We start from the raw sequence: 16,511 nt of genomic DNA, 5'->3' as shown, positions 1-16,511 counted from the left end.
CAGGCATCCCAAGGGGTAGGAGATAGAAGGTGCCAGAGTATGGGGTGGGAGCAGAGGTATTGAGCCTGTGTGGTCCGGGGATGATGGGCTCTGAGTCAAGTCAGAGTGTTGGGGTGTCTCTGCAGAGAGGTCTCTGGCTGGTAGGTGTGGAGTTGGGCTCTGGTTGGGAGGCATGGATGACTCACACTGGAGTCAGACTAACCCAAGTTCAAGTCCTTCCCAGCCCCGTGACCATGGACAAGTTACCTGGCTGCACCTGCTTCATCTGCCTACAGGCGTTAGGATACTAAATGAGCACATGGCTGAGCTGGTGATAACCCATGGCTTTGTTTCTGCAGATGACGTGCCCCCATATTTCAAGACGGAGCCAGTGCGGACGCAGGTGCACCTGGAAGGAAACCGCCTAGTGCTCACGTGCATGGCCGAGGGCAGCTGGCCGCTGGAGTTCAAGTGGCTCCACAACAACAGGGAGCTGACCAAGTTCTCCCTGGAATACAGGCAAGTCACACCTCCCCTCCCCTTCCTCCTGATTGCCAGGGCCACTGCCCTGCCTGCCCTGAAGCAGGTATGCGGGCAGGGGGCTTGTGTGACAGTATGGGGACCTGTGGCTCCTGAACCAGAGGAGCTGGGAGGCTGGAGCAACAGAAGTGGGGGGCAAAGGCAACCCTGCCCCAGGAATGAGATGGCCCCGCCCTACTGGGCCCAGCAGAGGATGGCTGGTGGTAGCCCATTCAGCAGTGCACAGGGGCAGAGGTGATGACTGGGCATAGAGGGGATGTTGCTATGACTGTGGCCAGAGCCCCTTCCTCACCTACTCTCTGAGGAGGAGCCTGCTATCTCTAGAGGGGCTTTATTGGAGGGGCCTGGGTCCAATGGAGGGGTGGGGCATGTGGCAACCTCAGTAAAAGAGGGGATGTCTATTTGGGGGACAATTCAGGTGGGACATGCCCAGAGATGACTTGCCCAGAGCCTTTGGACTTGTGTTCACTCCCTATTTGTGTCCATGAAGGGGAGCTTTGGGCCAGGCTGGCCCTTCCCTCTCAGGGCACTGCCAGTGGGGAGAAGAGAGAACAGGGTCACAGTCAAGGCACTTTGCTGCCAGAAGTGGGAGCGGGAAGCAGCTGCTCCCCAGCCCAGCCTGGCCTCCAGCCTTTCCCAGTGGCTCCCTCTCTTCTGCTCTTATCTTCCCAGGCCTTTCTTATTGTTTCCCAGCCTGTGGCTGGTGATTAATCCTGGGGCCTGATGTGCATAATGGCCTTTGTTGGGGAAACAAGATTGTCTTGCCCTGGGGATGTTGATACAAATCTGCCTCTGCCAGCAGGGACAGGAATGCAAATGAGAGGAGGGGGGTTAATTGCTTGAGGATCTGTCCTTCCAGGAGAACCATCCCTTCTTTACAAAGCAGGGAGGCCAGAGTTTGGGGTGACCCCTGCCTCGGGGTCCCTCCTGTGCTGACCCTGGACTAGACTGGCTGGTGTAGTGTGGCCATGTTGGCAAAAGAGGGAGTAGGAGAGGTGAGGTTAGTAGGACAACCTTCCCTTCCTGTGGAGGAGAGAGCTGGGCCAGGAAGCAAGAGGTCCTCTGGTGCTGGCCACTGTGGGCCTCAGGTTCTCCAGGAAGCCTTCGAGGAGACCAGAGGGGCATCCCTGAGCAGCCCTTGTGATGGTTTTCAACTGGGAGCCCAGAGCTCCTCCTGACAGCCACCTGACACTCCCAGGGCAGTTTTGACAGTCTCTGCAGAGCCCCTGCTTCCTCTTGGATGGTGGACATGTTTGAATAGGATACCAAGAGTGTGCAGATGCATACCGCACATACATGTGCTGCTGGTGCCTCCCAGGCTGCCCTTGACTCCTTCGGGCTGGGAGCTGGAGGCAGGATCCAGGAGGAGGAGGAGTTAGTTCTTTCTCTGGTTCAGAGCTGCTCTTCTGGTACCTTGGCACTGCTGGAACACAAGAGAGGGCGTTCCACAGAAGCAGACTCCAGCTCAGTGAAAGGCTCAGACTTGCCCAACAGTGAAATGGGCAACCTTTGGAAACAGCTCTTGTCCCTGGAGGCATCCAGGTAGCAGTCAGGATCCAGCTGTTGATGATGAAAATGATAATAATCATCGGCAATGGAAAAGAATTTATTGTTTGGCGGACATTGTGATGTGTGTGCCCCGCGATTTATGTCATTTAGTTCTGCCAGCAATCCCAAGCAGGTTCAATTATTTTCCTCATCTTACAAATGAGCAAATTGAGGCTTAGAGAAGTTAAAGAATTCATCCAAGGTCAGATGGTGGAGTGAGCTTCAAATATAAGCTACGTGACTCCAGAACTGGAATTCTCTGTCATCCACTGCATGGCCTCTCATTGAGGAGGGATTGCTGCAATCGCCTCCGTAATGTATATCATAAGCAATCTTTCCGCTAAACTTGTTCTGCAAATTCTAGAAAACAAAGCAGTGGGGAGAATACAAAATTCCATCTTAAACCTGTGTTGGGTAGAAGTTATTCAGGAGAAATAAATGAGCTCCTGCTTGGGAAACTCATCCCTTTGCCTCCTCGCCCCCAAGGGGAGGATGACATGGCGGCAGTGCTGTGCCCGAATTCAGATCTGATCAGGACTTTCCTCTAATTGAAAACTTGCTGTGCCCACAAGGTAAGGTCTGCACTCCTTGGCATGGCCTTTGAACTTTGTGGCCTGCTCCTGATGGCATCTCCTTACCTCCTGCTACTCCCATATGGGGTCACACACACACACACACACACACACACACACACACACACACACACACACACACACACACACACACACACACACACACACACACACACACACACACACACACACACACACACACACACACACACACACACACACACACACACACACACACACACACACACACACACACACACACACACACACACACACACACACACACACACACACCCCTCTCTCTCTCCTGTCCTGTTACTGTTCATAATACATCCCATTACACCTGCCTTCTAATCATTTACATAGGACTCGTGAGTACACCACAGAACTGAAGTTGGAGCTTCCAGAACCTTGGCAGTTTCTGGGACCTCGGGACTTAGAACCAAGAACTTGATATACTACCAGGTCCTCTTTCCTCCAGGCTGCTCAGCTGTACCCACCTCTGGGCTCAGACTTCATTCTCACCTGGTGAGTGACACTGAGCAGTTCAGGGATCACAGGCTACAGCTGCCCGATTTCAGAACAGAAGGAGCTTCCCTGGGAGTTTTACTTAGAAAGTCTCGGGGAAGGATTCTGACTGTCTCGGCTCTGATCATCCCTGATCGATCACGGTGGCCAGCAGCACGGAGCACCACAATTGGTCAGGTATGCGTCACGTGTCTACTCCAAAGCATAGGCTGCTGTGTGCGGCAGTCCCCACGCTGCAGCAACATTGTAGGAAGGAGGACAAAAGAAGAAGAGGAAAAGGTGGGGGAGATAGAAGCCACCTGTGTCCACTACACCACCCTGTCCCCAGGGAGGGCCTGGACCACAGCATGAGCTTTTTCTTTCTTTCTACCTTTTAATTTTGAAAATGTTCAAATCTTTAAAAACTTGTAAATATAGTACCATGAACACCTGTGTCCATTTTACCATCACCGGTTGTTGACATTTTGCTCACGTGCTCGCTCGCTCTCTCCCTACACACATGTGCGTGTGCTTTTTTTGGTGAACTATTTAAGAATTAATTGTATACATCGTGTAACTTCACTCCCAAGTAATACTTCCTAGGAACAAGGCATTTGCCTACAGAACCCCAGCACAGTGTTCCCACTTGGGAAATTTCAATACTGCTATCTAATGCACAGTCCACGTTCAGATGTCTTCATGTGTCCCAATGGACATTTATTTCTCCCTGTGTCCTTCATGGTCATTTCTGTCGCTGTTGCTGTCGTTCAATACAGGATCTAATCAAGGACCACATGTTGCTTTAGTTGTCATGACTCTTACTCCTTAAATCTTGTTTATTCTTATATTTCATGGCATTGACATTTTTGAGAGTCCAACCAGTTTTGCAAAATTTCCCCTCAGTGTGGATTTATCCACTTATATCCTCGTGATTAGACACACATTAAACCTTCTTGGCAACAATATTATGTGGGTTTGTGTCCTTTTCCATGCTTCATACTAGAAGGCCCCTGGCCCATTATTGGTGATGTTAGGTTTAATCGACTGGTCAAGGTGATGTCCACCATATTTCTCCAGTGTCAAGGTGTCACGGTATCTCCTTCCCTTTGTAATTGATTAGTGACCTGTGGAGCTTAGGACTGTGTGAATATTCTTCTCAGTATGCGTTTATCTAAATGCATACTGAGATTCCATAGGTCCCACCCAGAGGTTTAGTATCCACTGATAAGTCTTACATGAATCAATTATTACCATGGTGGTTTTGGGGGCAATGGGGGAGAAAGATTTCCTATTATTTCTTTTACTTATATTAGTTGGCATTCCTTTGTAAAGACTGTTCCCTTCTCACCCCCTTTAAAATGATTTGGCATCAGTGTGAACTCATGGATTATATTTTTTGTTCAATGTGTTTTAACCTGTCCGTGTCTTTGTTCATTCTGATGCTCATATTAACCCAAATTTGGCCAGTGGAGCTCCTTCAAGCTGGATCGTGGGTCCTTTTGACATGTCCTCATTAGATTTTGAGTACTTCCTTGTTTTTGATTCAATAAAATGTTCTAGGTTCACGTTTTAAATAAGTGCATACTAAAAACTGCATTACATAGGAGGTTGGCCAGGTTCTCATCTCACAGCTTTCTGACCTCTGCTTGATGCTTGAGATGTTCTAGTCTTTTACAAACCCCAGGCTTTAAGTAGGGTGATAATATCCAAATTCCACACACAAAAAATGGCTAAATTCACTCAGCAAGTTGAAAGAAAATAAGATTAGAAGTGCTGACATAAATTTTTTTTTTTTTTTTTTTTTTTTGACCAGTAAGCGGATCGGAACCCTGGGCATGGTGTGGTCCGCACCATGCTTAGCCAGTGAGCGCACCGGCCATCCCTATATAGGATCCGAACCCACGGCCACCGCGCTACCAGCGTCACACTCTCCCGAATGAGCCACGGGGCCGGCCCCATAAATTTAACTATGTTTTCCATCCTGTTTCCAAAGGAAGAAGTTTACAGTCACATCTAGTCTCTGAGAGTCTTGGTGAGATCTGTAACTGAATAGGTGAAAGGTGTGTGTGTATTTGTGTGTGTGTCATGTACACTAAGGCACTGTGCATCCTTCTGAGTACACGTGACAGTGAGTGTACTGCACGTCCTTCATCGGGGTCGGAGTGGAAAGAGCGTAGACTTTGGAGTTAGGCTCACCTGAATATGATCACACCCCTACTCCTTATGAGCTCTGTAGCCCTGAGCAGAATTAGTTAGCCACACTGTTTATTTTTTCTTCTTGGAATCAGGCAAAGTAATGCCTACTTAGAGGGTTATGGTAAGGATTACATAGATTCTAGGGGTCAAGCCCTGTCCCTGGTGCAAGAGACGTGAAGTAAATGTTATCTATTAGGATTATTCTAGGTGTCTATCTCGATTGAATCATTGCACAAATCTGATAACAAACCTGCCAGAAATCACATGTGCAGATGAGCCTCTCTCCTCCAAGTGGCCACCTGGGGGGTTGTACACCTATTCTAAGGACACTGCAATGACCCAGGTCCTTTTTTGGAACTCCTCTTTGGCAAGTGTTTTGAGAGACCCTTGTTGGTGACAGATCTTTATGAGTTTGAAACTAGGCTTGAATTCCCAGTTTGAGAAATAAAGTGGCTATAACAGTTGGGCGGGTACCCTTTGTGTACAAAGCAAAATCTGATTCTAAAGGAATGAGATACATTTTCTCATGTGGTGGGACACTGTCTGGGAAGACCCCCCCACCACCACCAAAGGTGTGGGCATTGGCCCCACTGCCTGCCCCTACTCGGACCAGGCACCCAGATTCACAAAGTGACTACTAGTGTGTATGTTGGGGACTGCTGGGGGGAGGTGAACAGGGTACTCATTTGGATGTATAGAGTCTAAAGTGTCTGTGTGAGTGTGTGTGAGTGTGTGTGTGATTTCCTCACAATCTTGTGCAAGAGTACTTCAAAAAGATCGTGGAAAATAGAATGGAAAGATAACACAAATTTTCCACAATCTTTTTGATGTACTCTTGTATTCAAGTTTAAGGTTACGAGCTGTGCAAAGCATGTAGATGAGTTTGTGCAACTTTCTACTATGTGGGATGGTAACTCACATGAAAGTCACAAAGGTCCAGCCCTCTTGTGTTGCCTCTGGAGCCTCTTCCATCGGACTGTGCTCCCACACTCCCTCCCCTTGGCTTCTCTCCCTTCAGGAAGCATCTCCCCAGGTTGAACCAATTCAGACTCAGTTTACATCCATTTCACCAGCAAGGACTGCATGGCTGTGGATACTCCTACCAGCTCGAGAACTGACAGGAGGAGGGAAGAGGGACGGTACCACCTGTCCTTGTGGCCATGCCCTGGCAAAGCCACCAACCAGATTATTTTGTCCTGCCTTGTAACACCTTCTCCCATAATTATTCTCACACTTAAAATCAAATAGGAAAAAAAAAAAAAAAAAAGATCAGCAAGGCAGATGCCACACACACGCACACACGCACACACATGCACACACAGATTTCCATGCATAATCAGGCATGCACACACCCAGAGGAGAACTAATGTTTATGGAGGCTCACTCAGTGCCAGGTACTTTACATACATCATCTCCAACAACACTAGAAGGTGAGTGTTATTGCCCTCATTTTGCAAACAAGGAACCTGAAGCTCAGAGAAGTTCTGGAATTTGCCCGGGGTCATCCAGAGAGGAAGTGGTAGATTCAAGAGGCCTGTCAGACCTAAGTGTGTAATTCTTTCTGCACAGACACACACACAGTCTCCTGATCAGGCTCCTCCTGTCCCCACCCCCATCACTATGTGTCACTGTTCTGCCCCCAGGGGTGAGAAGCCAGGACTTCCCTCTAAGGGCAAACGAGAGGGTATGAGACCAGCTGAGTTCAAGTCCTGCCCCTGGGGGGAGTGGAGAGCAGGTGTGTGGTGGGGGAGCCCAGATGAGCCAGGTGGGCATCTGACTGGTCCCAGGCTGGGTCCCCAGCCCACTGCCAGGCTGACATCCCTTGTGGTTGAGGTGTGGTGTCTAGAACTGCACAGGTTCAGCCACAGGGAGAAGAAAGCCCATCTGAGGCAGAGAGCCTGACGTGTGTGACAGCCCTGGTGAGGGCCACAAAGGCAGGGGACACATGCAGAGCTGCTGGCAGCCTTTGAAACTCCTCAGAGGAGAGGATGAAGAGAAACTCCCCAGGCCAGCTGCTTTGTCTCTCGCTTCTCCTCTGGGCCTCTCTCTGGCTTCCCCTTAGAAGTGAGAGCAGGCAGCAGAGATGGAGGGAGGCAGAGGCTGGGGGACCTTTCCAGAGGGCACCAGAACACATGCCGGAGTGGGTGCCAGGAACCGAGCCAAGCTCTTACTAGCAGCAGTTCTAGGAGATTGGTGCAATTATGATCTCTGCTCCATAACTAGGAATCACAGCACAGAGAGGTTTAGCAACTTGCCTGAGGTCACACAGCTAATATGTGGAGAGTCAGGTTTCACCCAGGATCTTTAAGACCCCAAGTCTTTGTTCCTCCCCATGCTCTGTGCTGTCTTGCTGTGCTCATCATTTCCCAAGACAGTGTCACTTGCAGGGCCCAGCATTCTGGGGATGGTCCCCACCAGCTGCCTAAACCACTACAGGAAGAGAAATCCTCATGGCTAAAACACGGAGCTCACCACAAACCAGCCCTGTTCTAAGTGCTTCATGTGTGTTTACTCCTATTAATGAATACTCCAAACGATCACCTACCTCAAGCCAGGCCCAGGCTGGTCACTTTCACTTAGGTTTCTCTTCTCAAACCCTTAATTAATATCAGCAATGCTTGTGGGGAAGGCTCAAGTTCTGTTTCTTGCCCAAGGTCTGAACTCATAAGGACAGGTGCCAGGCGTTCTGCTTCTGACCCTGATGAAGGAATGACAGGAGATACCCACGTTTGTTCTTCATCAGGTGATGATCTGGGGTCTCCACCTGCCTGGCACAGAGCTAGGCAAGCAGGGCAATACTCAAAGCGATGCCAGCCCTGCCTGCCCCACCTGCCCCACCTGCCCCGCCTGCCCCACCGCCATTTGGAAATGTTTGTTCTCGCTGAGAAGCTCAATGCACACACCTGGCTCTGTTAAGCCCCTGAGCTGAGGAGCAACAGTAAATGAAGCCAAGTGCATGTCCCAGAGAACAGCTGTCAAAGAAGTTTCGGGCAGGGGCAGAAGACATGAGCAGAAGCCAAAGGGGTTTGGGGCAGCCCCTGGGAGATGCAGAACTTGCACTGAGTGGGGAAGAGCCATGGGGTGTGGACAAGTGGTGAGAGAGGGAGGTGCTCCCGGCATGAGACACCAGTGTCACTCGGTTCCCACCCACATCAACACATGCCGTTGTGACCAGATAGGGGTGCTGGCAATGAGTGCTAAGACAGTAAGATCCTTGCCTTCACAGGGGTGTACGCAGAATTAAGTAACGGTGCAAGTAGTCATGGATTCCAGTTTTGAGAAGTGCTTTCAAGGAAAAGTACAGGTCAAGAAGACTCCACGGGGGGAGCTGAGACCTGGAGAATGAGCAGGGTTAGCCAGGGCTGGAGGTGGCAGGAGGCGGTGCCGAGGGGGCAGCGTGTGCAGACATTGAGGCTGGAGGAGCCGAAAGAAGGCCGGCATGGAGGTCGGAGTGGTGGGGTGCTGGAGAAGCGGGCAGGGGCCGGGTCAAGAGGGGGCCTGGACGCTGTCTTAGGGGACTTGTATTTTCTGCCAAAAGCTATGTGGAGCCCTTGAATTGTTTTTCCCCAGGAAAGGACATGATCAGAGACACCTGTTTAAAGTATTTCTGTAGGAAGTGGGCTGGAGAAGAGCAGCTGGGGCTGTGCTGTCAGTCAGGATGGGAGGGGCCATGGCTGGCACCATCTTGGTGACAGTGGAGATGGGAGGAATGGGGGAATTAGGAGGTAGGATCAGCAAGACTCGATGATCAGTGGGTCGTGTGGGAGAGGGAGGAAGGGGCATGTTGACACAGTTGCTTGAACTTGAAAGAGCTTGGCAGGAAGACGCTCTGCTCAGTTTGGGCTGTTTGATGAGACGTGCAGAGATGTGCAACAGGCAAGTAGCAGAAAGGTCTGAGCTGAAGATATTAACTCAGGAGTCACCAATGTCAATGACACATTGGGAATGGGCAGAAGGAGACAGTGGACACAGCATTAGAGGAAAGGGCTCCCAGGCCGAGCAGGTTACACATAAAGCAGGTGAAACGAAAAAAAAAAGCAGCAGAACAAAGCCAAAAGGCCGGGAGGCAGGAGGGAAACCTGCAGACTGGGCAGGTCACAGAAGGAAAGAGGGTGTTTCAAGAAGGACCAAGTGGTCAACTGTGTCACCTGCTGCTGGATACGGTCAGCTAGATTTAGGGACATGGGAGTCTGGTGGAGTGAGGACGGGCGAGTGGAGGAGGCACAGAGTGCAGGGAATCCTCACAGGCAGACAGGACCCTGGAAGGGGGTGGACACGGCTGGCACACAGTGGTGGAGGGAGGATCTGGGATGCCAGGAAGAACATTCTGGGCTGCATCCTGCAGGCAGTGGCAGCCATTAGAGGATTTTGCTCAAGGGAGCACGAGACCCTGTATAACCCAGTCCTTCCCCTCCGTCCAGCCTCCTCTCACCAGCTCCCTTCACTGAGCAGCTGAAGAGTCACTTGCCCGTGGTCTCTGCCCCTTAACACCCCCAGCCCTTTGCTCGCTGCTGTCCTCCACCTGGACTGTCCTCACACACTTGGCCACCTGGCAAAGGCCTCGCTCATCTCCCAAGGCCCAGCCCCAGCATTCCCCTGTGTGATTCCAGTCCTGTCCCTGATGCACTGTGTGCCATTGAGCAAATTCCTTCATCCTGCCTTGGTTGTCTGGTCTGTTAAATGGGAATAATAAAACTAGTAGCCACCTCCCAGGGTGGTTGTGAATGTCATGCGAGATGAGGCGTGCACAAGAGTGTCTGGTCACTTCTGGCTCTATACACGGAAAGGGTTGGGCAGCCACCAAGGAGATAATACCGATAATACCGGCCCCCGCCCACCTCTCTCCTCCTGGCAGGGCCGGCTGCCCCCACCTCATTCTTCCTGCACATCCTCCTCTTCTGCAACCAAGCCAGATCCCATCTGCCTGTCACCAGCCTCTCTGGAGACTGACTTCAATTTTGCCATGAGTTTGGACATCTTGTCTGAAAATTGAAGGCTGATGGTGAGAAAACCGAAGTGCAGGAATTAGTTATGATGGGCATAAATTGAATTTTAATAGAGATGTACGTGGCATGGAGCCAGTGTAGTCGGGCACGAGGAAGGTAGTAATTAAAAGTTAACGAGTTTAGAAATGTCGTAATCCTCAGGGAGGGCTGGGGGCGGCGGGCTGGGAGGAGAACGAGGCCCCGGGCCAAGCATGCTGTCCTTCCTCTGACCCGGACGCCTGCTCCTGTCACTCCTGAGGGTCCGGGGAAGGTGGGAAGGCTGATGGGAACCCCATCTGCACAAGGGAGCAGGCCTCCAACAACGGGGGCGTGTGAAAGAACTGCAGACCTCAGCCTTGTGCTGCACACGAGGCAGGCAACGACTACAGCGGGGTTTCTCAGCCCGGCACTACTGGCATCGGGGGACAGGAAGTTCTTTGTTGGGGGGGGTCTCCGGCACTATCAGGGGGTTAGCAGCTTCCCTAACCTCTACCCACAAGATGATGATAGCTGCCCCCTCCAAATGTGACAGCTACAAATGTCTCCAGATGCTGCCATTGAGAACCAGTGTCCTACAGTGAGGCGCTGGTGTCCCCAAGACTCCCACCTGGAACCAGAGCTGCCCTTCCATGTGCAGGTGTCCCACCATGCTCGGGTCAGGGACCTGCTCAGCAAGGGAAAAAGGAGGACAGAGCTGGCTGGCCACCCTCCCATCCCTCTCGAGGGCCTCTCCAGGCCTTTCTTCTTTTCATAACAACCCGAGTAGTTGGCACTTCTGTCACACAAGGTCACTTCACTGGTGCTTCCTTTGATCCTGGTCACAGCAAGACCGGGCAGGTATAACACCTCCACTGTGCACATGAGAAGATGGGGGCTCAGAGAGACAGAGCCAGGCCCATGTTCCTTCACCTGGGGTGGAAGGTTCCAGCTCCCACTCCCTGAAATGTAAATAATTCACTCTGGCTGCTCTGGCCAGTCCTGCTATAGCGCTGGTGGAGAGGTTGAGGCTGCTGGTGGAAGAGGACACAGGGTCGTGGATCCTGTTTACCTGGGGCACCCCCAGCCCAGTTCCCACATTTGCCCAGAAACGTGTCCTAACACAACCCTGATGCTGAAAACTCCAGCCCATCCCCCGGTCCCACCCACCCTGGGATGGGAGGCCACCTCCGGCTTTAGGTCAGGTTCTTCCGGATTCGTTGGCCAGTGGCAGCAACAGCCCAGGCAAGGCAGATGGGCGGGAGACAGGTGGCGGGGAGAGCCCCCAAGGGTCAGGGCTGGTGGTGGCAGCAGCGGGGCACAGCCAGCTCCCGTGCCTCAGGTCGACGGCGCTGCAGTAATTATGTCAATTAAGACTAATAAGTTCAAAGTGTGAGGGGAAAGGTGAAAAAAGGAGCAAAAGTCTCGAAAGCCTTGGCTGGCTTGGTTTCCATAGCAACCTGTTTCCTCTCACTCTCCGTGATGGTTCCTCCCGAGGAAGCTGGAGACAATGGTCACGTTGCCTCGCTGGACCCCAGATAAGGGCAGCAGGGCTGGGGGGAGGGGGGAGGGGGTGCCAAGGGCCTTGAGAGGGTCACACAGCCACAGATGCTTCAGCTGCCATCTATGCCAGGCTGTCTTACAGCTGGGACTCCATGGCCCGAGTGGAAATGACTTCCCGGGGCACAGGTGTGAATTAATGTCAGAATTGGAACTCAAGCCCAGGCCCCCTGAGTCTGCCCAGTGCTGCTTAGAGCTCACCAGCTGCTCCACTGGGCACCATTCTGGCATGATAGAAGGCAAAGATGCCAAGCCCTGATTAGATTGGTGACGTTTCCCTCATCAGGCTGGGCACCTGGGGATGTGGAAGGGACCCACCATATTGGGGATGGGGGCATTGCCAGGCCTGGCTTCCCTGGACCACAGGATCTGCCCTGACCTCTCTCCTGCCTTGGATGTCTGCTGAGCTCCTTTGGTGCCCCCAAGGGTTCGCGTTCACAGGATCACTCCAGGGGGTCACAGCCCTGAGAATTGTGGGTGGGACAAGAAAGATATTTCCATGAAGCTGTGAGTTCCCTCCGAAGCTGGGGCAGGCAGGGAAATACTGAAGCTGGGGCAGGCAGGGAAATACTGCTCTCTCCAAGGCACCATGTGTCCACACCACGTAGGGAAGCCCACAAAGCAGTTGCTGTGTCTCCCGCTTTATAGATGCAAGAACTGAGGCCCAGAGAGAGACGATGGTATGTCCAGGGTCACACTGCAAGTTAGGGAGGAGTCAGGGATGTGGACCAGCCCCGGCTCCACTGCACGGAACAGTCTGGAATGCACAGGTGTGCACGCACAGCCATGCCCTCCCGTCTCCCCCCACCTCCTCCCACTTTTCCATGGCCAATCCCGGCAGCCCTGGGGACCGGTGGCCAAGTCTGCCCAGACTCCCCAGAGTGCGCCACGCAGAACATGCAAATGGAGCCCTCGCTGCCGCCTTTAATGAAAGGTTCCCGGGGAAAGCTCTTCTCTGATGAACTGAGGCTATTTATTTCCACCGCAAGGAAATTTAACATGCAAATTAGGAAGGGTTTGATCATTCATCACTTGAAATTGACATATTTGAGTTCGGCCTGAATCCCTGATAACCAACACACACGGACAGCGCAGGGTGTGCGTGGCCTGTGGTCCTCGGGGAGGGGGGGGAGAGGTGGTCTCCATCAGGCACATACGTTTCCTATCTTGGATAGTTCGATGTACAGAAATGAGATGTGCATTCTTTGTACTCACACAGCTGGGCTGGAGGCCCCAGCTTGCCCTGAGAATCTCCCTCCTTCCACCCCGCCCCCCAGGTCTTCCAGCGGCCCCCACCCCCCCTTGGCTGTTAGCCAGGACACAGAAACTAATAAGATCTTGACTCAGTTATGCGCTCAGGCAGGCAAGCGGTCTAGACAGATGCCTGGGGAGTTGGTAATGACCCCTGCTTCCTGGGGGCGGCCTTCATGCCTGTCTCCCCTTCCTCACCAGTACCTCTCAGAGCCCTCCTGCAGGCCCATTCTTGGGATTTTGGAGGGCTCAGGTGGTCTCTCTCCTGTGTCTTTGTTCCCCCAAGAGGAGCCCCCTTTTTGGGTCTCTGATTTGTGGGGGAGCTGGGGTTTCTGAACTGCCCACCCCAGTCTTTTGCCAGGAGCTGCCCAAGTCCCCTGGGGTGGCAGAGACTCTCAGGAGTGGCCATGGAGGAAGAGGGGGTTAAAAACAGGGGTTTGGGCTCCAACTGGAAGTCTCTGGGGGCTGGAAGATGCCAGAGCATTCTCCAGCTCAGTATGGGCAGGGGGTGCAGTGGGGGCTGTGGGCACTGGGAGGCTCACAAGAGCCAAGGAAGGAAGAGGCCATTCTTTCTGCAGAATGGAGAGTAGGAACCAAGAAAGACAATCTCCCTGGAGGGGATCAGGCACTGTCCCTGGAGGCTAACCCCAGCACTTCCAGAGGCTCCAGCCACTACAGGTACCCCTTCACCCTCGACGCCTGGACATCACACAGAGTGGGGGCCCTGCTCGACCCCGGCCACAGCCTCTGGTCAGTTATCTATCTACTGCTGCCTAGAAAACCAGCCCAAAACTTGGTGGCATACACAATCATAATTTATTATTTCTCTGCTCATTACTCTCGGGCTTGCTCGTGGAGTTGTGTCCAGGTGGTGGTCAGCAGGGGCTGGGCCCCTCTCTCCACGTGGTTTATCATCCTTCATGGCCTCTCGGGGTCACCATCTGAAAGGATGAATGCAGAAGCTGCAGGGCTCTTGAAGCCCGGGCATTGGAATGGTCCACAATATTCCATTAGCAAAAGCAAGTCATGAGGCCAGCCCAGATATAGGGAGTGGGGGAATAGGGTCCATATCCTGGTGGCAGTTGTTGCAAAATATTAGGGCCACACTCTTCAGCCTCCCAGCCTCTGCTCAGATCTGGCTATTGCCTGGTGGCCCGTACCGATCACCTTTCCCAGATGGCAGCTCACGGGCAGATCCCCATGGCCTCATTCACATGGTTCTGGTCTAATTCTCCTACGAGGTATCTCTGAAGTCACCTGCAAGGGTGACTCGGGAAAACCCAGAGAGAGAATGGGCAGGGATGGGAGGCGAGTCACTCGGGATAAAGACCAGAAAGGTCAGAGTTGGAGGGATGGATTCTGGGGCCAGCTGCCCAGGGGCAGAGCAGGTGTATCAGAGGGTGACAAGAGGAGTCTGCTCTGGGCCCGGGGCTCACAGCTCCTGGCCCCTGGTGCTGGTACAGCCCCAGCTCAACAGTGCTCCTTATGTAGCTTGCTGGGCAGGAGCTTATCTCAGATGAGAGGGTATTGGGCCTGGTGTCAGGGGCTGTTAAAGGGACCGAGGCCAAGGACAGATGAACACGTGCATAGTAATAACAACAATAATAACCGTAGCAGCTAACTCTTAGACAGTGCTTACTACGTGCCTTAGGTCAGGCCCTGTCCTAAGCTCATTCATGTATTATCTCATTTAATCCTCACAATGTACCTTTGGATAGAGGCTGTCATGTGGTGGTGAAGAGCACAAAATTTAGAGGTAGCCTACTGGGGCTCTGCCACCTACTGGCTGTGTGATCTTGGGCAAGTTACTTAACATCTCTGTGCCTGGTTCTTATCTTTTTCATCTGCCAAATTTGTATATAATTAATTCTGACCTCATAGGTAGTTAATGAGGAGAAAAGTCATCTCATGTAAAGTGCTTAGAATAGTGCCTGGCCCACATTAGTATTATGGTTATAAATGAGGAAATGGAGGCAGAGAGAGATTAGGCAACTTGCCCAAGGTCACACAGCAGGTGAAATACACATTTAAAAGCCTTTCTTCTCCACCTGTGCCCACCAACCCTTACAGCAGAGCTGCTTAGGTAGAGCGAAGCAAGCTGATTGGACTTGGGTGCGTTAGCAGGTGCTCTTGGGCTCTGCAAGCAGCTGGCCTGCCCGGCTTGTGGACACCTGCTGCGTGTAAGGCAGAGCGACAGGTACCAGGGGTGCTACGAGAACAGGGAGCAGCTTTGCTTGGGAAGACGAGACAGGCCCCCGGAAGAATCAGGACACTGCTGACTCTCGAGAGAGCAGGAAAGTTCTGAGTGAGGGTGCAGGTCTCCGACACTGGTACTCCCTCAGCAGGTAGGAAGCCCCGGGTGGTGTCGTAACAAGTCTACTGACAACTGATCAAAACTACGGCAATGTGGCAGGTCCTCCTAAGGCTAAATTCATTCAGTATGGTACATAAAACTCTCCATCCTTCTTACTCTTCTAGTGTTAAAAACGTCCTTTTTAAAAAATAAAATGAAATATGTATGACAGATTTTTTGTTTTTATTGTTTTACATCTTTGTTGGCCAATCTAAAGTTAGCTACCGTAGCTATGTTGGCATAGACAGAGATGATGTACGTATAGATGTAGATCTCAGAGAGGAGAAACAGCCACACCTCAAGCCTCACCACAAGTAGAGAAAGCAAACACTGACCTTGAGTCAGGTCTGCCTGGGACAGGGAGATCTCATCACACACCCCACCCCGCCAGGGCTTTTAACAGTGGACACCGCAGGGAGCCCAGGGAGGCCTCTTCCCAGCTTCTCTCGACCTGCCAGGCAGGTTGCAGGGAGCTTCTGGGAGATTGTGGTTCATCCTCCAGCCTTATCAACATTCAGTAATCCCACAAACATCTGGCCTAGGGAAATCAGGAGCCTGGTGCAGACCAGAGGGCAGGATTCAGCCGCAGGAAGCTCAGGCCAGCTGGGCAGAGCTTGGCAGGGTTCACACCATCTCAGCTCACTAAGTGCCCACCTGGTACCGTCCCTCCTAGTTAATGCTTCCCGTGCACATTTGCCCCCCATCCCCAACCTTAGTATTAATTAGCTATTGTGCTTTGTGGAAATTAAAGGGGCCATGAAAACACCATTCCTGCCAAAAGATGACTAAGTCCTTGTTCCCTTACGTTCCCTGGGAGTCAGAGGTGCTAAGGGTCCCGATGTTTAACTCCTTCCCTCCTGCCCCCAGGGAAGTCACCACTGTTGTCTTTGTGGGTAGCAGTAAGAAATGGATAAAAGTACAGCTGGGGAGCTGTGCGTTTCTAAGCAGAGTGTGGCAGCAGCAGTAAATGTAAGGAACTGATGGTCCCACAGTACAGGGAGATGATGGTATTGCTATTGTTATTGCTGCTGTTGTCATTACTGC

The 16,511-nt window shown here is 52.0% G+C and overlaps 1 protein-coding gene across 1 annotated transcript in view; it reads left to right on the top strand.

Moving 5' to 3' along the window:
- Positions 1 to 298: 298 nt before the first annotated feature.
- The window catches only part of SDK2 (sidekick cell adhesion molecule 2), a 139,585-nt gene continuing 123,372 nt past the window's right edge, over positions 299 to 16,511 (top strand). The window contains exon 1 of the mRNA XM_063080367.1: positions 299 to 498. Within this exon, the coding sequence (XP_062936437.1) occupies positions 299 to 498 (200 nt within the window). The remainder of the gene's footprint in view (positions 499 to 16,511) is intronic.

Source organism: Cynocephalus volans, chromosome 16 (genome assembly GCF_027409185.1).
Source record: "Cynocephalus volans isolate mCynVol1 chromosome 16, mCynVol1.pri, whole genome shotgun sequence".
Taxonomy (NCBI): Eukaryota; Metazoa; Chordata; class Mammalia; order Dermoptera; family Cynocephalidae; genus Cynocephalus; species Cynocephalus volans.
The sequence above is the reverse complement of the archived record's forward strand: the minus strand, read 5'-3'. Positions and strand labels throughout refer to the sequence as shown.